The sequence below is a fragment of the Chiroxiphia lanceolata genome, chromosome 3, assembly GCF_009829145.1.
Source record: "Chiroxiphia lanceolata isolate bChiLan1 chromosome 3, bChiLan1.pri, whole genome shotgun sequence".
In the NCBI taxonomy this organism is placed as follows: Eukaryota; Metazoa; Chordata; class Aves; order Passeriformes; family Pipridae; genus Chiroxiphia; species Chiroxiphia lanceolata.
In genome coordinates this window covers 104,041,234-104,065,456 of record NC_045639.1, presented here as the reverse complement: position 1 = coordinate 104,065,456, position 24,223 = coordinate 104,041,234, and the positions used below count along the sequence as shown (strand labels likewise).

At 38.5% G+C, this 24,223-nt stretch overlaps 1 protein-coding gene across 1 annotated transcript; it reads right to left on the bottom strand.

Annotated features, from left to right (window-relative positions):
- Positions 1–19,186: 19,186 nt before the first annotated feature.
- On the bottom strand, positions 19,187–22,420 carry LRATD1 (LRAT domain containing 1). The gene is made up of 2 exons (XM_032683869.1): positions 22,286–22,420; positions 19,187–21,694 (listed from the first exon to the last, which is right to left on the bottom strand). The coding sequence occupies exon 2, from the start codon at positions 21,655–21,657 to the stop codon at positions 20,803–20,805; it is 855 nt and encodes a 284-aa protein (XP_032539760.1). The 5' UTR covers positions 21,658–21,694; positions 22,286–22,420; the 3' UTR covers positions 19,187–20,802.
- Positions 22,421–24,223: the final 1,803 nt, after the last annotated feature.

Below are 24,223 nucleotides of genomic sequence, written 5' to 3'. Positions count from 1 at the left end.
AAATAATTCACAGGTTAATAAAAAGATTTATGAAAACATTTTGTCTATTTACAGTGATGTTGGTTTTATGACATCTTTAAGAACATCGTGATAAGCCCTTCTGAGACTAAAGACTGACTGAAGAAGCATCTTAGATGGGTGAAACCAATATAGCAGGAGAATGATTTACATACTTCTAGGGGCAGATGAAAACTATAAATAAATGAAATTCCTTTCAAGAATCATTGTGTAAATATTAATCATGTATAATCATGAACGACAGTTCTCCAAAGTTTTGATAGATCTATTTCCCTCCTCCACAAAAACAAAAGATGAAGAGTGGTTTACATCTATGTTCCACTGGTTTCAGAAAAAAAAGAAACGTGTCTTCTATGTAGATTAATATGCCACTTAATTGAAAAACAGAATTGGTATGTTCCAAAATTACAAAGGCTAAAAACACCCACCAGATTCATACAGAAAAACAGCACATTTGCAGAAGAGCCTTAGAGCTTTCAAGCATTTAATTTAAACACTGAATGTGTCTGTTGCTTTGGCTGTCACTAAAATCTGTTGGTTTTATTATGATACTTTCCATATTCAAACGGTTTTAAAATATTGGATATTCATCTTTTCCCTTCCACTGAATTTTTATGATTTTTGTTATATAAGTTACACAGAGAGGATTCTTTCTGAACAAGCAGTAATGATATTAAATCTTCATAAACGCACAGAAAAAGAAACAGGACATCAATAAAAAGTACCTGAAGGGGAAAGAGTTTTGACAATAAACAAATTTTTAAAATGAAAACAAAACCAGCAGTCTCCAGTCAGACACTAACATTAATTCCCAATCGGATACATAACTCTTCATGTAATATTTTGCCTCTTAAATCCTGCATACATAATTCAAGTCCGGAAGAAAAACACTAAGATGTTGTTCCCTATCGGGCTACCCAGGCTGCTTCAAAGGCTTAGAGGGTTTAAAGTGAGACATATCTGTTGAATTATTGTCATGTGAGAAGCAGAGATCCTCTTTGCAACTTCAATGAAGACTCAGGTCTCTAAAAGTCATGGATCACCCCACACTCAAAGCCACTGGCAGTGGTCAATGTAAGCTACTTCCTGCAGGTCTAGATGGTTGTGGGTCTCACCTATCAGTCTGCCTTCTCACAGTAACTGGAAGGGATGATGAAGAAAATAGTAACAATAATGATATTATAGTTATTGTTATCTTACTGATCCTATATGGATTTGCAGAAGATCTAGATTCTCTGTTTTCTCCTGCAACAGATATTTAACAGTTTCATAGGCCAAACATTAAAATCCTGCACTAAATAATATTTCTGCATAATTCTTACTTCATGACTTGGAACCTCCTTCCTTTCTGAGCTGTTCAGCCCTCTAAACATTCTGGCAGCAGATCATAGCTGACAATTGCCTGGCAAAGCAAGAGCTGTGTAACTCCCAAAATGGGCAGTTCTCTGAGCACAGATGGGTGAACAAAGTATAAAGTGAGTCAATGTCAAACATTACAAACTTCCATAGCCTGGCATATTCTTCAACTTCAGTGAAAACACAAGCTGATTCCTCTGCTGACAGGGAAACATTTTACCTACACCAGATTCAGTTACTGAAGACAGGAATGTCATGTTTTAGTGATGTTCAGCCTGTGTGTAAAGCAGCTCACATGCTCTCCTAACAGCTTTTTAGCCACTATCTCTGACAGCATCACTTCTACTAAAACATAAAAGTAAGCTGTCAGCTTTTGGGTTTGTAGGTTGAGCTTTTTCAGCCCTGTAGCCGCTAGTACTGCCATTAGGACTTTCTGAAAAACTTACTCTGTAATTGTGAATAATGCTGATCACAACAAACCTTTGTAAAATGAAGTCCCACATCTCTTTACCTCCCTAAGGATTGAATTTCATATTATTCTTTTGCTGTCAATTTGCTCCTTAGAAAACTATGGATTTATTTATTTATTTAACAGTTTTCGTGAGTGGTTAAGACAGCCTGACTCAATTGCCACTCAGTTTAGAGATAATTACATGTTAGATGTTATAAATGGACACAAAGAATATATTTCCCTAAGAATCCAGAGGAGGAGGAAAATGAATAACAAAGAGGAGGCTTTAGAAATACTTGTAAGCCACTTGTCTATCCATACCAGCTGTTTGACACCAGCACTCTCCTTGAAATGATTTTTAGACTGAAATCACACAGTGATGCTGCTTCTGAAATGTTAATGTTTTCATGTCTAAGGCAAGACTAGATTATTCTCCTTTACAGTTTTCTAGCAGGCAGTTAGGTCCTTGCCAGCACCACCAACATTCTGAACCCCTATTGATGATAAAGTAAAATAACTGTCTTCTATCTCATTTCTTTCAATATTCAATTCAATTCAATTCAAAAAGGGAATAAATGCTCCTTGTGACTCACACTGCCTTACTCCTCTTGAATGCAGCTGTGTTTTTCTCATCAGAGTTCAAGTAAATTTACAAGCGTGCTTTAGTGAGAGAAAACTGAAAAGGCTGCTTATTCTCCAAGCTCACTATGTTGTCTTTTTTCTGAGAAACACTCATTGTTCAATAATGCTATTCCCTGCCGAACTCACAAATTGTATCTGGGGGAGAGATAAGGAGGATGTTTTGAAGGTTAAATTGAATGACAAGTTTTATCAGTGTGGTACATAAAGATCATAACATATTATTTATTAAGTTTTTTTCAGGGCCTGGCATTGTACAGTGTGGAATGCTCTCTCTGGAATATATGCAAGATTTTTCCCATGTGTTTGGAGCCTAAAATCTCCAGGAATCTTCTGTGAAGAGCCTGTCGTTTTCTAGTGCTCCATTAGTGTAATGAAAAAGTCATTATATACTTTTAATCTGGTCTTAGCCATTTCTCATCACCTAGGAAGAACTAAGCAAGCAAGGGGTCTTATCATCTCTTTATCTGGCGTCACATCTCTAGCAATATCTGAGAAAAAAACCTGAATTTTATTACAGCTGTGTGTCCATTCCTGGTTGGGGGGATTGCTGAAGGTATTCTGCATGGGTGTTTAGAGAGGTGACGCTATGGATCCTCAGCTGAAGAGCAAAGACAAGATGACAGGAGAAAGAACAAAACATCGACTCTTATGTTACTCCCTTACAAGGTTGTGCTCTCCTGCTTTGGCAACATGCTGAATGTTCTCATGCCAGTCAGTATCATTTGTCACAGTTGGAGGAGCAGTACAATAGCACCTTTGCTCCATCTTTCTTAGCAAACCTGCTCAGTGATAGCTCAAAATGTATGTTGCATTGTTCTCATGACCAACCCGTTCCCTCAGAGCACCACAGGACAACCCACCTATGTCTCAGGCACTGGGTGAGTACTTTGACAGAAGAAAATAAAAACTCATTGGCTTAAGTGAACATATTGAAAACCAATCTAGATCAAAAGAAGTACCAATTCAAAATTTTGGTTGCAGTTTTGGGAGGCAGAGAAACATAGAAGGAAGTGACAGTAGACATTAAAATACTGTATGTAATGTTTTGCAAACAAAACCCCTGATATTTAAGATGCTTTTGCAATACATCTGGTAGAGTATTACATAGGAGATCACAGAAAATCTTTCAAATTAATGTGGTAGGCTTGCTATGCTCTTATTTATGAGTGTTAACCATTTTAATTTCTCTGTAACACTGAATTATTGCAGCCATTTGGGATTGAGGTCAAAGAGCTTATTTAAATATTTAATAATTGAAAACATGCAATCTATTTATTTCTTTCCTCTGAAAATTTAACTTCAAAATATTTTAAAATCAGTGGAAGAAAAAAAATCCTTATATGGAAATAATTTGAAAGTTCATCTGTAGTTTGCTAAGTTCTTGAGTTCAATGTTTTACAACATGATGTGGCAGATGGACTCTGAGGACCAAGAAATTATTTAGAGCAACTGCTAAGATACTTCTCCAAACCATTTCATCTGTCCTTTTCTTACTGGCCCTTAATTTGCATCAGATACTCTGGAAGTCCTGTCAGTATTCTTTATAATCTGTAAGAGAAAAGTAAAACCGGGAAGGAATCTTAAGAATAAGATTAAAAATAATTAAGAATAATTATCTCAAGAATTTAAGAATCGCATAGGAATTTGCTTTAAGCATGCAACTTTGCTTTTAAGCAAGGAAGATGCTAAGATGTATACAAAATATTATAAAGTATACAGGGAGCTTTACAATGTCTTTATACAAACCCATGATGTAAATTAGCCAAGAACATTTGGAGCATTGTATTAGGTATCTAGAAGGCCCTAGAAAAGCACTACTAAATTGGAAAGACTCAGAAGACAGTCATAAAAAGGAGGCCTAGAAAAACTCATAATAATAACATAGTATGTTAACCTTTCTTAGCATGGTGAAAAAAACTAATGATAGAAAATCATTAGTAATATATTGAAAGGAGATTGGGAAATTCTTGATGTATCATAGACCAAGAATTGATTTTACATGAGAAATTGAGGTAGGATATCAAAACATGGTAAATGCTGAGACAAACTTAACAGAAAACAAAGAGGGAGTGAATGTTTGTAAGTTCTCCAGAGTTTTCAGAATTATAATCAATTATAATTAATGTTGTGGAAAGAATATTGTACCTTTTTTAAAATTAGGAAAGAAGAAGATAAATATCTACATATTGTCTTACAGTCTCTGGTGTTGGCCACTGTAAAAAGATGGGTTAGTGAGTTAGAAAAACACATGGATTGATCTAGTAAGATAGAATTGCTTTCTAAATTAAAGGAAATAATATAAAATTTGGCTGTTAAGGTTTGAAATTTTAAACACAATTTAAAGACTCAGCAATTCATTGATCAAAGGAAAAGGAAGTCCAGTTTAGAGGATACAGTAGGACAAAGCAAAAAAACTAATAACATAGGGAACTTCCTAGCACTTATTTGTTGATTTGCTTTGTTTACCTACAGAGGGAAACTGAAAAGATAAATTCTTAAGACTGACACAGCCATGCTTAAATTTTCAGCTGACATTAATGTCAAAATGATCAAAAGTGAGTGCACTCTTATTTATGCAGCAGAGGATAGATTTTTATCTCCCTTTTTATTTTATTCAACAGTCATTTCACTCACTGCTGCCCAATTCCAATCTTCTGTCAGTGTCTGAGGTAGCCCATGAGAGCTGAGGACAGGCAAGGCTTCCAGAGTAGAATATTGTTCAAATTTCCTTTGTTTGGCCACTAGATGACTCTCTGTTCTATTGAAATTTAGCAGGAAAAACTGTAGGCCCTGGGATTACAAAAATTGATGTCAGAGTGGGGTGGGGAAGAGAGGGGGGAGGGAGGGTTGGGTTTGGTTGTTTTTTTCATTTGTTGTTGATATCAGTACTTCAGTATGCTTAAGGTAGCATGGAACACTCTACCCAAGGATCAAGACAAAAGTCAGGCTTACATGTTTTTACAGACAAATTCCTTCTTCTTTGTTTGTTTTTTCTGCCCTTCAAGAGTCTTCAGAGACTTAAAGATAAGGAGTCATACACACACACACACACACACACACACAAAAGGAGAAAATAAGCAACCTTTATAAATCTAACAGGCAAAAGTGAGACTCCGGTGTTGACATCATCTCATGAAAAAATAGGTATTGGTAGGAAACTGTGTTTGATGGTCATTCCTCTGGCGATATTTGGTCCCAAAATCTCCGTATAGTTTCAATCCATTCCTTCAGCAGTTTTGGTCTCTTCATGAGAATTGGTATTGCTGCTCCTACACTTCTCCCAAAAAAGCTTCAGGATGGTGTAGCATAAAAATTACAATTACACTGTTTCTCACTTCTCTCCCTTCTGCCTCCCTCTTTCCTATGGCAGAGAAATACTACGATTTCTAATAATAAGAATTTGAATGTAGGTGTATGGAAGTAAAAACTTCAGCTCCAGTTTGGCATTCCACACTGGAGCAAGGTCTTGATGAAAGTCATTCTGAATCGTGAATCTGCATATGAATCATGAATCATCATCTGCAGCATTTTGGAGCCTGAGAAGCCGAGTGAGCTGACCAGGTATGTAATGCAGACCTCTGAAGAGAACTATTGGACAAGGGCTTATGGTAAATCCCAGTCTGCTCCCATGTTTTCTGCTGAATCAAAGAGCAGATGATATGGCTGCTATTTGGTCTTCAGAATCTTAAGCAGGCACTGTGCTGTGAGTAGAAGGCTATCCACCATTATGTATTAAACTGGATGGCAACAGGCAACTCAACAAATCAATTTTTTTTAGAAATACTTCAATTTGTTTATGAAAAGTCCAGGAACTAGCACTGCTACAGTAGATGTTTATCCTTTTTTGGATGATTACAAGCCTTCCCAATATAAATTACTGTCATGTGGCATAAAAAAGTCCAACATACCCCAAGACACAAACACATTTTACTGTGCCATTGGTTACTGCTTATATCTGATGGAGTGAGAACTCTGAAGATCATATGAAGTGAATATTTACGCAACTTAGTTTTTGATATCATGACAAGAGTCATCAACTAAACACCATTATTTGTCCAGATCTAAAGATACTAATATTTTCAGAAGACATTATGACAAGACAATTATTTGATCAGCAGAAGTTTAGCATGACATCTGAAAGTATGAGAAAAGAGAGAGATTTAATCTGGTTCCCTATTAAAATATTTAATCCTCAAACTCAAGCTGGAAGTAAAACCAATTATATCTACTTTACAGCTGAAAAAGTGTTTTTGTCAAAGTGATGTGGATTTCAGAAGTATTTGTATTTTCATATGCATTTTCAAAATTTATTCTAAACTGCACTCATAATGAGTGAATTAATGAATGAATAACTAGTTAACTTAGTAAACCAAATGTTAACCACATCTTTCTAAGGATCAATATTGTCATTTCTTTTTCAAGATGGGATTATTTAAATGTATTTGTAAATTTTTCAAGTAATGAAAAAAAATAGTAAAGTTCAAGCCTTTGAATAAAGAAAGAACTGGTGCAATTTATATTACAGTAAATGATATTTCAGTTTCATTCATGGTTTTATCTTTGATTCTCTTTTTAATATTTCTAGAGGAATAACTTAGACAGAGACTATGGAGTGGTATTGGAATTTCTCAGGTAGCCATTTTCATTTGATAATTTTCAATCAAGTGTGAAATTCCTGAAGGGAGTATTTAAGATCTCTGCATCACATTTTTTAATCTGGTTATCCTTTATTCATCTGTCTTTCTAGATAGGAAATGTCATTATTTGATGGTATTTGATAAAGTGATTTATGTCATCTGATAAATCAGAGCTTATACCATCACAGTAAAATTGAAAAAGTACAGTTGAGGAGTGAAGTAAGGATATGCAAGTGCTTCCTGTCATTTTCTTACATTGTAAAACTTGTTAGCTATGACCTAAAATTCAATACGGGGAAATCGAGAGGTCAAAAAAAAGAACTTGAAGAAAGGTAGCTAGAATTTTTTATGACTTAAATTCACCTTTGATACTAGAGAACTGTGCAACATTAGCACTTCAATGTCTCCCTCATTTTAAGTAGTTTCATGTTCTGTGCCATGGCAACTACAGGCAGACTATAACCATGAACAAATTGAGGCTAGAAAGAGCTTCAGAATCAAGTCTGGCCTTCATTCAAAACCCTTCAAAATGGATGAAAGGGTGTCTATTGACTTTGATGGACTTTGGCTTGAACTCTGCCAGATTCTACAGGTAGATTTGGGTTCTGATTATGGCTCCAGATGTTCATGTATTTTATTCAATTGCTCCTTATTTATATGTATTGAATAGCACTTGGAATAGGTCCAGGAATATGGGACGTTTGCCTTCAAGGATGATATAACAGTGAATGCAAGAACATCACCCTGTTTTAATGCCTCTGAATTTTATGTGGTTCCCTGCATAGTGACAGACATTTTGCATTCGGGATATCATCCATCACTCCAGAATTAGGTCGGGGTGGGTGACTGTACAGTGAGGTAAGATGGAATGCTCATGGGCAAAAGAGGAAAGGAAATAATGTTCACATCAGAACTGCTTCTGTAACCATTGAGGCCTGGGTCAAAATTGCACTTATCAAGATGCACCAGAACATATTTTTATTGCATTTTCCCCAGATTCCAAAGCTTCCGGACAGTGAGGAAAGGCAGGGCTTCAAATATGTCAAGCATTATATATAATAAATTATACAATATAATATATAATGTATATCATAAGTTATAAAGACCTGTCTATAAGGGACTGTCAGATCAAGAGCAAGGTACCTTTAGAAAAGACAAAGACCTGACTGTTTCTGTGATTTTACAAAGTAAGTCTTCAAAAGTTTGTGGCCTTTCTTTCCACTTTTGCAAGAGGAATGTGCTGATCTAAGAACATGACAAGGAGGACAAATGGTTTACCACCTGCTGCCTGAGCACTCACCCGCAGGTCACCAGTCTTGTCAAAGAGATTTGCATTGACGAAATATGAAATGGCATTACCATCAAAACATATAAGACTATCTTTCCTTTGAAGAAAAGCAACAGCTACACTAACTTTGAAGTTTGAGGACAGGAAGGCAATTAGTTCAAAAGTACTAGACACATATGGGGAAATGAATTCAACGTTGCCACTAACAGAAACTGGCAATTTCAAATCCTGAAAGATGGACTTCTTATAGCACTTTTCAACTACAACTCCCCAGCTAGTGAACAGATTTTGAAGCGTAAGAATGTCCAATCCTCAGAAAAGTTAATCTTTTTGCTATGTGTAAATAGATTTCACAGAATTTCTGCTCTGCGTGCCACCAGACCCTCACAAGCCACATATGGCTCCAATAATCTACATGGTACAGGAATAAAGCAGAGGAGATTGTGGGAATTGCATGAGTTCTTTTAAATAAAACTTTGCAGGTGGTGTTAGAAAGTGGACTACACTATATGCTACAGAAGAGAAAACTACTTCCTCTGCTTGCAAATGACTAAACAAGAATCTGGTTAATGAACAAGTCCTTGAACATATGAACAAAATACAGCAATTAATCACTTGAGAAATTACAGTGCTATTAAGAGTTACCAAACTTGGGTCTTCTGTCTGCTTTTGACTGTCTTAACTTCATCTTTCTTCAGTTTATATTGGCTTAACATCAGAGCCTCAACTTCAGAATTTGAGATTTCTCAGAGCTCTGTTACAATCTCTTACATCTTTCTAATAATTTTTGCCATAGTTTTGAATAACAGCTAATCTGAGCTATTAATCTTGAAATGCATTAACTCAACCACAAGTGGTTACATTCATTCCTTACACTTCATTCTCCTGAAAGACATCTGCCATCTCCTTGCTGTACTGACCATCACTAACACTGAGTTTCAATGAAGACAAGTGAATATATCTCTGGCTGACTAGACATTCTGTCATCTATAGAAATACAGACCATAATAAAACCTTTACTAGTAAGATTACTCAGCTGATAATCTAGAGGACTATGAGCTTTTTTCTTCTCATAATACAAGGCATCATATTAAATGTAATCTGTATTTGTTAGCCATGTCTTTTCTTCCTGTCTGCAGGTATGCTGCCTAAGAGTAAGGTAAGACTAATGTCAGTAATCACCTGAGAGTTTTCAGCAAATATAGAATATATCTGTTCTTTTTTTTTTTTTAAACAGAATCTGCTGTAATTAGCATAAAACACGAATTCATAAATATGTGCTGATAATTTTTTCTCAGGCATGCTTGAAGATTTCATTAACAATATTTAAAACTTCAAGTGTTATGGAAATCAGCTTTAAATTAGAACACCACTCACATTATATTGCCTCATAAAAGTTAAAATCTCCTAAAACAAGCCATCAGATTAGCATTTTCTAAGGTACCAGTGGTGAATTCTCACAGTGGAAATCTATTCCTCTGGCAGGCCATCAGGCAGGCTGAATTTAAATTTGACAGGCTGTAGTGCAGTGTAAGGTTTACTTGTTCAATCAAGCATTCAATTAACTAACATGTCAGTATGTTGGTCCTTTGTGGGACAAATAAAAGGCAGCTAAAGTGCATTGAGCCATCTGAATGGATAGTTGTGTAATTAATATTTGCTTTTAATTTATTGTAAGATGTCCAGATGCTCTGGCAATCAGTTCCTGAGAAATCCTTAAAATAATTGAGTTCTGTAAACTTTCCAGAGGGCAGCAGGTTTTCCTGTTTTCTCTATGCGATTAAAATTGGGCAAATGATTCAGACCCTTTAAATTTTTAAAAATCTTTTTTATTAATTTTTTTTTACATTTATGATAGAATTTCTCTGTAATTTAGTGTTTGTTTACTACTAGAGTTTATCTATTATCTATTATCTCAGACTGTCATTGTTTTGGGACCACACTGCATTCTCCAACTCAGTAAACCAAGATTTATTGGTTTGGGAGAGAAGGCGGCTTGTAATTTCAGGACATTTTCTTTTTCTCAGTTAATCTCATCTTTGTTAGCTGCTCCATCAGTTAATCTTAGTTGTGTAAACACTGAACCAGGAGAGGGAAAGGCATTTGAAGTGTGTGATTTTATTACACATGAGTTGAGATGGGATGAGTTGTCCTCTGAAAGCATGGCTCTCTTTCTACTGCTTAGATAAGTAATTTAGACTATATGTACAACTTTTAGGTGAAAAACCGGAGGAGGGGGGAGATCAGAGCCTTTCAGTCTGTTTCCATCTCACTTAACTACAATAGCTATCCTAAACATTTCCTATAGCCATTGGAAATTTAGGTATCTTCAGAGAATGACATAGCTTGGACATTCCATTCCCATTAAGTACTGAAAAAGCTTAAGTCTATATTGATAATTGAAATCAGGTGAATCAGATCTTTATGTGGCAAAACTTGGCATTTCACCAAGGCCTGAGAGTGAATGGAGTGCTTCTCAGCTAACCAAAAGACTGGCTATATATACTTAACATCACCTGGTGACACTGACACCGTGGGAATAGCAAGGACATTTCTAAATATCATTCCACTGGTGACCATTTATCTCATAAGACACTACAGGCCCTAGTGGGAGGTTCATCATATGTTCCACTGTGCCCTGTCCAACACACTATTTTGTATGTCTGGTAAGTCCTAGAACTGATTTTTATCTCCACTCCCCATTGCATTTGCATCATGTAGTTATGCATTTCCCCCACTCAGATACTGGACAAAATGTCATTTGCAGAAGGATCATTCCCACAGCTATCACCCCTGGCTTATTTTTCCCCTGACCAAAGTTGTATTGATTTTTCTACTGCCATCTTCCTCATTAACAGTTAATGATCCCACTCAATGTACAGATAATAGAGATGCCAGTATCCTTGTAGGGGTCAGCTGTGATCACACAGACATCCTCCCACCAAAATACAAAAAAAAATAGTAATAACAGAGATCCCACAAACATTCATCTACATAGACACATTAATTTGAATGGTAATAGAAATCTCACCCAGAAGGGGTAGATTAGCTCATAAATCAGATTTAAGTAATACTTTTTCAAACTTTACATCTTGAATTCAAGATATAGAGGGTTCATTTTTAAGATAAACTGCTTAGCAGTTACTTCTTTTTTACATGTAATACACTATGCTAACCTCTATGTTTAAAAATCCTAAAATATTTAATGTTTAGTAGGATACAATACTAAATTCTATGTTTTGCAAGATTTATTTTACAGCTATGAAAGCTTTTTAAAATATGTGAGCCATATTTTCCAAGCTCCACTTAATCTATCTTCAATATTCAGTTTCTGACTGGAGTCTGCTTGGGGACTTTATTTTCAGGAGGCAGAAGTTTGACAATATTTGGAAAAATAACCAGTTTGAGAGGTCTTCAGTGAAATACTGAGAAGTTGAGGCACCACAAATGACTAGTCATATTTGTAAAACACGGAACATTGTGAACAAAACCAATAAAAAACTCTTTCATGTTTTTGAGCTATTCAGTCTGAAACTAGTTCATATAAGGTTTGGAAGAGTTAAAGAATATGACCTGAGTTTTCCTGCCAATATGATAACTCTTTTAGAATCAAAATGGTATGTATTTCTTTTCCTTAGCATTGTTATAGTAAAGCACACCTTATTTTTCTTTAAATCTATGAATGCTGCAAATCAAACGGCTCCCTAAATATCAATACAAATCTTATTCCCGTTTCAAGGAAATAAGAAATATATGACAGTCCATAGCTGAACATGAAAAAAAATTCTTCGTCTGACATTTTATGCTCCTGCTTTATTTCCATTCACGTTATCTTGGACATTACTCTTAGGAAAGTCATTAAAAGTTCAAAGGTATGTATGAGATTAAGGCTTTCAGGAGAATGAAATTGAAGATCGGTTTTCAGTACTGATATCTCTTGCAGTATGCAAAAATTTGACATTTCTATTGCTCTTGGGGTATATTATCAGCAGACAGTGAACTTAACTTTGGGTTCCCATGGATTAAGAAAAGTTACTACCATGCTGTGAAACGGAAAAGCAAAAGATTATCCTCTTTATTCAGCATATGTATGCAGGCTTCTAGCATGCCAAAATTTAAAGGGTCTATAATTGGTATTCCTAACACAGTGAAAGTTTTATCTGTATGTTTCTGAGCTTATCTGTATACAAAAGCACAAGTATAAAAGAACAGCCCAAGATTTCTGCTGAGCATGACTTTTTTTTTAGAGTCTTTTTTTTCTAACAATCTTTTCCCCCTATTTATTATTGGGAGATGAAGTAGGAAACTCTTTTACAGCCCTTAGCTAGAGCTAATGGGACACAGGCAGTATTACTGCCAGAATGAATCTGCATGTTAACTAACCCTTTGTGTAAGGGTCTAGCACCTGACATTCTTTTATATTGCCATAATTAAATAAGTTGATGGGTCAATCAAAGTGAACTTTTCACTAATAATGACCTTTCATTACAACTAAATGAAGAATCAATGGTATGAAGTCAGCAAAGGCTGGAAACACTAATACAGAAAGCCTGTCAGGTGCAGACGTAACAAGGTCTGCACCTAAAGCTAAAGTAGGGCTCTGTCATATTAACAGTTGTATCATACAGTCTGATAAAGATTAATGCATTCATCTGTGTTCAACGAAGTTGTACTTTAACATGCAATCTAATTTTCTTAAAAGTAACTGTTGCTGACGCTTTGTCCAATGTTTTAATTACCAGCAATGTTACGGTGGTCAATGATTTGTTATATTGGATCTACTTTTAGTAGCAATACAAATATTAAAGGGCTTCAGCAGGATAGGTGAGTGAATTCTCTTTCTTCCACAGCCTCTGGAAACACAAAAATCTCTGGGCAAGGATTCAGTTCTGACAGTGATTTCTAGTGATGGGCTTGTACATGGAAAAGGTCTTCGTATCACCACAGGTGGTTTGATGAGGATGAAGAATTTTGGTAAAATTGTAAGAGATCCATAATCTTTCATTAGATGTGACAAAAACATCATAAGTGAGGATACAGAATAATGAGGCTATTCTAGTTCTGGAAATGAAATTTCATTTGTCAAGGTCTCAGAGGTGTAACTCTCAGCAATTCAGTCCACATAAAGAACTCAATGGGTCTTGACAGAGCTGATTTTCACCCACTGTCCATTAGGTAAAGTTTCTAAAAGCAGTCAGTGCTAGCCTAACTGTAGCCCAAATAACTTTGGTGAAAGTTCACTAATGAGTTCAATGGAGAGTGCCAAATCAATAGTAAGTGCTTTTCAAAGTCCCACCACTTAGTCTTTGAAATAAACATATCAATTAAAAAAACATAATATGAGAAAAGCCAAGAAATATCAATGCCAGCCACTTCTTTACTTCAGAAACAACTACACAACAATAGTTGAGCATGTCTGAACAACAGAACACTGCAAATTTTCAAAATATTACAGCAAGGAGGAACACATTCAAACTATGAAAAAACCTTTGTGGCACTATCCATTTAAAGATGCCAAAGAGAAAAATGGATGGATACTTCACTAGATCATTCTTTTATTTATAAATACACAAGTCAGTAGCAGCACAGTTCATTCTAAAAGGGTACTTCATTATTGCAAAGTGTAGTGTTTCTTGATATTTTTCCTCCAGTAAGTAGCAATATGTCAAACCCCACATATTTAACTCACTGCTCTTGATGTCAGAAGACCATGGCATACCCTAAAGAACAAACATTTGAATAGTGTTAAAATCCTGTCAGCGAAGTCTTGGGTATCCATCTGTTGCACAGATAACATACATACTGAAATGACTGCCATTTGTTACCAATACTAACAAAATAGTCAAGACTTCTTGTGTGTGTATGCATAATATATGTATTGCATATCTGCATATATGCAAATCTTATGTATATACATCTATTAGTTATATGTAAATATGCTTATAAATTTCTGCTTAAATATTTACAAACAATTAGTATATTTTTCGGGTTTAGTTTTTATATTGCTTTCAGTTGACTGAAAGGGCATATGGAAACAATAGGGACATATGGAAAAAAAGATCTGTTTTAAGACCAGATTGTGATATGTTTACTCATGTTGAATAACATACAAGAAATATTCCTTCTGTGGCATAAAATACTCTGTTGTGAAGAAGTGTCACAATGCAGCAAATTGTATTTATTCACGCTGTAAGATATTTACCTGCAGTAGTGATAGTGTCATGTCAGAACTAAATCTGGGATTTAATTGTTTAATTTATTTCCAAATTATATTCTATGATAATTTTCTCAAGGCAGGGTTACTCTTTTCTTTTTTTTACACAAACTGGGAACAGACTCTTACCTCTGCAGTATAGAAATTACCAAGAAGGATTATTGAGGTCTCCCATTTATAAACATTATGCTGTTTAGTTTACAAGCTTAAAAATGTGACTTTCAAAATGGATTGCTAATGCCACACTGTATCCAAATAGTGTTTAAACTGAAAAATTATTTGGTACTTAATGCTGTTGAGACACTGCACTCACCCTATTCTGCCTAGGTAGTAGCATGGGCCTCCAAAGTGTGAATGGTTTTATGTGTGAGGTGTGCAGTTATTCACCCTCATACACCTTGGAGAAAGCGCCGCATCCTAACCTCTAAAAACAAACCTACGTCCTGAGGACCTCACTGCCACCGTCCAAGCTTGCTCGGCCCCGGCAGATGAACCTCAGGATTAAAGGGTGGGCTCAGCTCAGCGCACACTGTGTCTCACCTAAAAAAATCCACTGCGCAGGCTCGAAGGGTAAAGACCCTTCCCAAATCTTCGTTCGCGAAGACTGGCCATACATACATGCATACACCTTGGAGAAGAGAAAGAATGGAATTTCAAGCTTGTCTCTGAACATCTTCCTTGAACAGCCTGAAGTTTAACTGCAAACTCTCCCACCCTTTCCTGCTGCACCCACACTGGTTCAAAAGTCCACCTGAGTTCCTATCAAAACAGCTGGAGATATTGGTTCTGCAGCACTTCATAAGCTCAAGTCTGTACTCTAAACTTCAATTTTCTATTTGTGCCCAACACATGTACCCACACAGACACACAAGAGAAAGTTAAAGGGATGTTTGAAAAGCATTAACCCACTTCACCTGGGAAAATGCCAATTTGCATAGATGATTACTATATGTACAAGTAAGAAAACATAATTAAGGCCCTTCTGGTAGATAACACACACGAGCCTTCCTTTAAATTCTATAGGAGGTTGCTCCTGAGGCCTTGATCCTCACTAGTCCTACTCCTTGATTTTAGCCCAAAGTAAATGCCCCATGAAGGGGATAGATCTTTTATTTTAAAGATCCTGATCCTGCAAACAGTTTTACATACATGGATCATCTGCAGAATCAGAAATGCCCCAAGGCCCCATAATAAAAATATGAAAAAAAATATATAAAGGCATATTTTAAATCTGAATGGCCTCTGTTAATGGAAGTTCTATAGTTCCTCTACACACTTTCAGAGAGATACGTTTTGCTCACAAAATATTCAAAATTAAGAAATGAAAGTGCATATTACTAGTTCCTCAATTATAAATTCCCTAGGAAAAAAATTCTAGTTTACTTCTCAATGGTAAATATGGATAAAGTAACTGCTAATTTCAACAGCATTTCAATATCAAAAAATAGAATTTCACTGGGGATTTGGATTATTTAGACAAGATAACACTATTTTGCAAAAGAGATAATGCAGAAAGCCACAACCACTTTAAAAAATACAGCACTGGTAGTTTACATCTGTACAGATTATATCTATATAACCTAAAACAAATCCACGGATATGCCCAGTAACAGAAGATTCTTAGTTCATTCCCTTTTTTCAACGTAACATCTACACTACTCTCTTTTTGATTTACAAGCAGTTAAGTACTTGATTCCAGTATTCATTAATTTCTTTGACAATAAAACTGTAAAAAAAACCTGACAGAAAAAAAAATACATTGTGTCAGAGGATCCATGAACATAGGGCAGCTTTACATGTCAAATTTGAAATCAAAGTACAGAAGAGTTAAAAATTTCGTAATAATTAAGTCAGCAAATAAATTCCAGACCTGCCATGGAAACACTGACACTTGAACTAACAGCAGCACTTGATCACACTGTAGTCATATATTATTATCCTTTAAACCCTAATTCTGCAGTGAATCTGCCCTCAGCATGGTAGCCCAGTCACACCTCCTTACATATTTCTGGGTTAATTCTTTGGTACTGGCACTTCCATCTTTCTCCCGGTTCTAAAGCAGAAAGCACAGTCTTCACACCATAAGCAGCAACACATAAAACGTTTTAGTCACATCCAAGTATAATTATGGGCAGAACACTGTCCACAAGCTGCTCTAATAGAAATCTTTCATAGAAAATAGCTAATCTTGAAAAGAGCAGCAGCTACCCCAGACTGCTACTTCCTCTGTAGGTGCAGACAGAGGGTGAGGAACTGGGCAGGCTGAGGTACCTGATCCCACAAGATGCTATGTGTCTTGAGTGAGATACAGCGTGCCTTCAACTCCAGCCAACATTGCCTGGAGTTACAGATGTTCAATACATTGCATAAACAGGTCTGTAAACTCTGGCAGAGTTTTGCACATTACTTACCTGAATATGAAAGACACTTAAGTGAAATGAGGCAGGATAATTAAGACTGTTCACACTCTACCTCAAAACAAGGGCCATGTCTTGTTGCATCTTTTAACCTGAAATCCACTATACAGATCAATAGCATATTGCCATAAAATTTATGCTATGAGGGGTTTTGTTTTTTGGGTTTTTTTTGTTTGCTTGTTTTAATTTTATACAACCATAAGACTTGGAAGGAAAAAAGAATTCTAACAAATGAAAACAAAGTAATCTGGAAACATAAGATGGAGATGGAGACAAAATTTGACAGTGGTAAAACCTATTTTGCTACCCATTCTTACAACCCTCTCCCAAGATGCGGTCAACAAACCATAAGCATTTTGGTCATGACAGGGAAACATTTCACAAAGGCTCTCTATGTTTCAAGAGGACATGAACTGAATTTTCAATAAAACATTAATCTCAAAGCTATTCAAAAGATTGCATTTTGAAAAGAAAAGTTGTATCTAAGCAAAATTGTATAGAACTGTTACCCAAAGAACTAACAGAAAGCTTGAAACGTGACACAGAAGAAAGACATGCAAAGTATCCTGATATTGCTGTCATATTACAAGTCAGTACTTCAAGAGCAATGAATGAGATGTAAATATTTACCCTAGGTAGCTAGACTGAAGAATGCAAACAGATTCCATAAATATAATACAGTTTGTCAATATCTTTACTGCTGGAAATGGAAATGTTAACTCCAGAAGGCCACTGATCCTGAAAGATGAATATAATCAATTACATTTTTTACCTGTCACTCATTCACATCATTGGCTTTCTTGCAGCTGACTGCTCCCAGCCTTCCATTTCTTGTTTCAAGGCATTGAACAACTTTTTATAGCTGCTTTTCACTCGGTTTTTTACACAGATTCCCTACTGCCATCTCAGGTTAACACTGCTTGTTTCAGAGCTAGTCTGTTTTCATCCCTTGTTTTCTCAGTGTTGCCTGTGTCCCCTGTCTCCCACCTCAGAAAGGTGGCCCTTCTGATCTCTGAAGTGTCATCTTAAATTTCACTCTTCGTCAAGGTCCAAAAATTTTATCCACCTCTTACAACCTGATCCAAAGCTCACTGAAGCCAGCAAAAGCCTTTCCATTAACTTCAATGGACTATGAATCAGGACCAGATTGCTGTCAATAGCTCCGGACTGAAATCTAGCAAGAGAAAAAACAACAAAAGAAAGTGTATGCGTATCCTTGTTGTTAATTACAGACTGCTAACTGAACATAGTCATGGCAATACTATATCTTAGGTTAATACCATCTGTGACTATTTCCAATATATTTTCAACAGTCCTTATGCAAAGGACTAAAGCCTTATATTCTTGTACTTTTATCTATACAAATTTGAAGTTATGCCAAAGACTTCTGACAGTTTTTGAATAAATAAGCATACACTAGTTCCTACCACTTCTTTTATATACTATAAAATACCATTCTACATCTAGCTAGGTAAAACAAGGAAAAAAAGGTTCCTGTAAGGAACCTCTGTCTAATGTTATGCTATTAATCTAACAGCAATTTGAAGAAAAAGAATCAACAATAACACCGTGACTCTCCTTCGTTCTTCTTGCCTTCATTCATTAACATTCTGTTACTTATTCCCTCTTATTTTTATAAGGAAAAATCAGAATAAATTGCTTTTGCCCACCTTTCCTTCTCCTACTACTTTTTAATTTTTTGTAAGTGCCTTGTTGTAAAGCCAGTGCTTTTCCACAATCCCAAAGCACTCCCACCAAGTAGTATAGGGAAATCAGGTCTAACGGATAATTTAGGAGATCAAATGGAGTAAAATAATTAAGATACACAACTACTATGTAGCAGATTCTGTTCCTGTTATAGGAAAAGCTATCATCATCAAACAGTAACTATTGCCTGTATAAAGCCAAAACATTACATATTTATTAAAAGGTATCCTGTGGTTTGAGGTTATTTCAACAGTAATTACAACTCACTTTTTACCCTATACTGTACAAAACAAGGTATTTTAGGGGAGGGGATAAGAGTAACACTGGCTATTACCACATAACTTTGCCAAGTGTATCAGAAAGTACAAAGTCAGTTATATGACCTTCACTGAGAGGGTACAGTTTTGAGGGTAGAGGTTTGGGGGTTTTGTGTTTTGTTGGGGTTTTTTTTGTTTGTTTGTTTTTTAATAAAGATATTTATGCTGACAGTTTTATTACAATGAAGTACACTCCACCCTCACAGCTTCAGCTATGGGAGGCAAATGTTTGTAGAAATGAAGTTACTGTTGCAACAAGGCTGCTTATGACATTGTTTAATTAAAAAAAAAAAAAAAGACACCGTACATTGATAGGGGGTGGAGTGTATCGTAGATACAAAAGATAGATACTTCTCTTCTGTTGTCTGACATTGATGTGGGAAGAGAAGACAAAAACAAATGCATTTTCTTTCCAGCATTGAAACATGCAAAGACAAAATGCTCATTACAAGTTGTATGCAGCTCAGAATAATAATAAAAAGAAATGCCCCAGTATACTTGTTTGAATTTTTTAAAGATATATATATTTAATTCTCTGATCTTTCAATTCAAAACTTAGAATTAAGCAATGAGTGAACAGGATCTGAAATACAGACAAGGCATTGCTCACATCACATTGAAAGGTATCTTTTAAATGCTGCTGTGGATTTCTAAACTTACACTGAACAGAATTTTTAGTTGCTGGGAATTCGAAATGCAAGATGAACCTGGCCACATTACATCTACTTTCTTTAAGTGGAATTGTAAATATGTAATAAATTGCTGTTTCAAAGAGGCAACATGCAGAATTCAAAATTATTTGTTTCTTGCAGGATTCTGTTGACCTGTGCATGAAGAGGTATTGAAGCGGTGGTGCAGTGAGAATCACTACAGCGATACAAATCCACAGCTCAAGCATGAGATCCTAGAGGCTGGATCTCTGAGGAGCAACACAGAGTATACTGTTTTCCAAAATACACCACTTCTTTTAACCAATGAATTTAGTTTGAGGAAAACTGCTGCTCAAAAACTTTTTTTTTTTTTCAGAAGAAAAACGGCAGGAAGGATGGGAGAAGGGAAGAGGTAGAAAAAGCATTATGATGACATTTAGCAGGGATCTGCAAACAGAAAGCAAAGGAAAATATTTTAAATGTGATAGATTTCAACCAGAAATATGAAAGTATTTTCCCCGTAAATTACTTGCCAGAGTTGGCTGGGACAACATTTGGATTGCAGCTACAGGCTGAAGCAACATGTTACGAAACAAATCAAACAGGTATTTATCCCCTACCCCAACACCCCCTTCCTCTCCCAGTTAGCAAAGTATGACTGATACTTTTGGTTGACTGCAAGGCAAGTATTAGCCAGAATCTCATTAAGCTAGATCCACATCCACAGTCCCAGATGTTTAAAACTTATCATGGATTAAAGCCATGAAATAAAAATTAAAGAAATTTCAATTTGAAATTTTATTGGCGTGTTGCTAGAATGGTCAACATCGATCAACAGGAGAGACTTTGTCCGCATATTCTGAGAACAGCCTTCCTGCACCTCCCCCCTTTTCTTCCTCCCTCTTGCTCTTTCAGCATTAATGCTATTAAAAGCCAAACAAAATACTGGCTATGGGTGTAAAGAATGCTGGTTTTTTTGGAATGTTGCCATGGATCCTGCTTCCAGTCGTGTCCCACGGAAGGAAGGTGTAGCCTCCTGTCTCTGTGGCAGGCTGGTCTCCCCGGGCAGGGCAGAAAGAAGATAGCCATGTACTCCTACTCCTCCCTATTCTTTCCCATCCACTATAGCCAGGTCTTTGATCACCCTCAGTTTGCCACTGGCATCGATCCTGCGCTTCTCGCGTATTAGATCCTCCAGGCTGTGGAACCTCACCGTGTGCACCTTGTTCTCTGCCAAGTGGATCTTGAGATAGTACTGCTGCTGGTGCTGGGTGCCGGCAGCCGCCTGCAGCTCCCCCCCGGCTTTGAACTCCCGTTTCCCGAAGCGGCACCAGGCGGCGAAGCTCTCGGAGTTAGTCCAGCAGATCTCGTCGCTTTTTAAGCCCAGGTGCCCGCAGGCGTTCTGCACCACCAGCTCCGCCACCAGCGGGCGGAAGCGGTACCAGCTATTCACCACCCGGCCCACGTTGCCCGCGGCCGCCTCGTACAAGCTGTCCTGGCGGATCTGCCCCTGGTGCAGGTGGATGATCTGCCCGCCGCCCACGTACACCGCCCAGTGCGGCGGCGGGTGCTCCGACGGCCCCAGGTAGAGCAGCTCCAGCAGGTCCCCCGGCTTGCAGAGGGCAGGCAGGGCTGACACCGAGTAGACGCTGAGGTCCCCAGCCTGGGGGCCGCTGCTGACCTTGGAGAAGATGCATTCCTGGCCGCGGAAAGCGGAGAACTGGGTCTCGTTCAGCACCAGCTGGTGGTGGAGGGGGTGGGTGGGCGTCTCCTGGCCAGGGCTGCCGGAGCCCTTCACGCCGTACTTGTCTGGCTGGCCTCGCTCGTCCAGGTCCTCCTCCTCATCCGAAAAGAAGTAAGCCACCCCGACGCGTAGCTCGTCCTTCTCGATCCCCGAGGGGTCCCCGGTCGGCAGCTCGCTGTAATTCAGGTGGGTGATGCGATCCAGTTGATTTCCCATCAATGACAGGGCGAGGCGAGGGCAGGAATCGCCGGATCTGAAGGAGGGTGGGGTGGGCACAGACAGAGAACAAGAGATGGGAAAGAGAGTGCAAGCGAAGGGAAGAAAGAACGAAAGAAAAAAAAAAATAAATCAAGGCACATACAAAAGACTTCAGCGATTCCGCCTAAGCCCCCATCCCTCCCCCACTGCTTCCCTCCCCTCTGTACAAGGGGATAAACTTCCAGTGAGGATCCTTCCCCTGCCCGCGGGGTGCGGGGCAGGGCAGAGCCCCGACTCCCTGGCGCTTTCCCCACGGTACTGGAGCGCCTGGTTCCTAGCGCCGGGAGAGAAGGAGGCTCCCGCCGTCCGCCAGCGCTGCGCGGGGGGACCCCGGGAGTCTGCTCTCCCCCTGCGAGGGGAGAGGGCTCCAGGAGGGTCTGGCCGGAGGGTCCCAAGCCCTCCCTTCCGCCAGCACAGCCGAGCCGAGCCGTGCTGCTTACGGGTGGGCGGCTGGAGGAGTCCCCGGGGCTGGCACCCCTGCCCGCCCGCTCCCCACAGCCCGCCCGGCACCCGGCAAAGAACAGGAAAAGCACAGGAGAGCGGCACCCTCCCACACCCGAGGGGTCCTTCCCGTCCCGCTCCGTACCCGTGGTCGCCCAGCGCCAGAACCCCCCCAAACTCCTTTAAAGTCGTCCTGTCCCCATGGGCGCCGCAGAAGGTAGCCAGCTCTGTCCTCCCCACCGCTGCTGCCGCCGCCGCCGCCCGGCTCCTCCGCCCGCGCCGCTCTGGGCGGCCCGGCCCCTCCGGCGGCCCTAAGTAGCGGCGGCGCCGCTGCCGAGCCCGCCCCGGCCTCGCTCATTGGCCGCGCCGCGCCCCGCGCTGGCGGGGTTGGGCCGCCTCACGGCCCCGCCGGGCCCCGGACTCCGACCCGCGGCTGCCCCGGGGGTCCTGCCGGGGAAAGGGCGTTAGACCACCTCGCGAAGCCGCTGCAAAGCTAACCCCTGCACCAGAGGAAATAAACAGAAATTAAAAAAAAAAGTCGTTTTTATCCAGCGAACCCGCCCAGGTTCAGCAGGTGGGACACGCGCAGCCAAGAGTTGTTCCGTCCCTCGAGGCTGGACGTGGGTTCCCCCTCACCTCACTTCAGCGATCTCAGGTTGTGCCTGTGCGGTCTAAGCTGATAGCCTGGGTTTCCCTTTCGTGAGGAGAGGCAGGCATTTCCAGAGGGCTGTTCCTCTTACCTGTTGTGCCTCCTGTTTTAGGAATTGCCCTAAAGAGGTGCCTTGCCATTGTCTCTTGCCATCGCCTAGATGTGAAGTCGGAATGTTTGATGGTTGGCATTACGTGAAATGACTCTGTCTTTCCACATCTTAATGAAGTAGCAGTTTTGGGTTGTCCTCAGATGTGACTGAGGACGTGTGTCCTCAGACATGCTATGGTTTAAGTAAAATATTAGACTGCCTGACAGTAGCCGTCCATTCCTTCTGAAAACGTATGAAATCTAAAATCCGTCATCTGTAGTAGCCAGTAACAAAGCACACTTAACCATCTAATTTTGCACATTATGGAAATGGAACCCAGAAAGCCTTTTCCCATGAGGATATGTCAAAGACGGGATTGTAACCTGGTTCTTCCGACTTCTTAGTCTTCTGCTCTAACCATGTGAACTTCTGAAAAGTGAGAATTTAAATATTTTAAGACACTTCATGAAAAAAATCTAATGACGTTCTTTGGCTCAGATGTGAATCATATTAAAGTACCATTTTTAGCTAGAAGTAAATCTACTACTTTCTTCACAGTGGAAATAGTTTTGTCATCTAGACATAAGTATTTCTGCTTTCAGTGTGTCAGTAGATAATATCTCTCTTTACTGCTGTCCTTTTCCCAGTCTTCAGGTTTAATTAACTGAGAACAATAATGCCATCACTTTATTCTTGTGATAGAGAGAAGTACATCCTTAAATAAATATAGTGAATTTCAGTTTCTCAGGGTACGAGCTGTATAACTAAGTTCATGTGGATCAAATACTGAGTTTCTTGGAAAAATGACCCTTTTCTGTAGACATTCAAATATAGAAGAATTGTTCTCATAATTTTTTTAACATATGCAAAGGCATCACATCATAAATGGAAGAGAAGAAAGGGTGTGTTTAGTGGCATTCAAAGACTGGTATCGGTTATTTTTTTCACTGTGGCAATTATACTAATCTGTTGATGGTTACAGGCTTCCCATGTCTCATATACCTGGAGCTACGGCCAGAGACTCACAGGAGTTAAGCTGATTTACAGCAGTTAAGAATGTAGCATTCAGGGTCCGTAAAACTAGAAAGTTAATTTGAAAAAAAAAAAAAAAGAAAAAAATTGTTTTCTAAAATATGCATTTTAAACTTTCACAGGACTAAGTATAACGGATGTTATTTATCTCTGGAATTGTGTAAATACTTTTCTAATGATTGTCAGAAATTATATGTTCTTTTACAGTATGACCTTCCTCAACTGCAACATTTTAAATTAAATTATGGAAACACTCTAATAGGTTTAGAGTTAAGGCTGCAAAACAGTGTTTAAATATTTTGACTTTTTTT

Coding starts and splice junctions, on each gene's coding strand:
- LRATD1 (XM_032683869.1), bottom strand. CDS start 21,657: ATGGGAAATCAACTGGATCGCATCACCCACCTGAATTACAGCGAGCTG.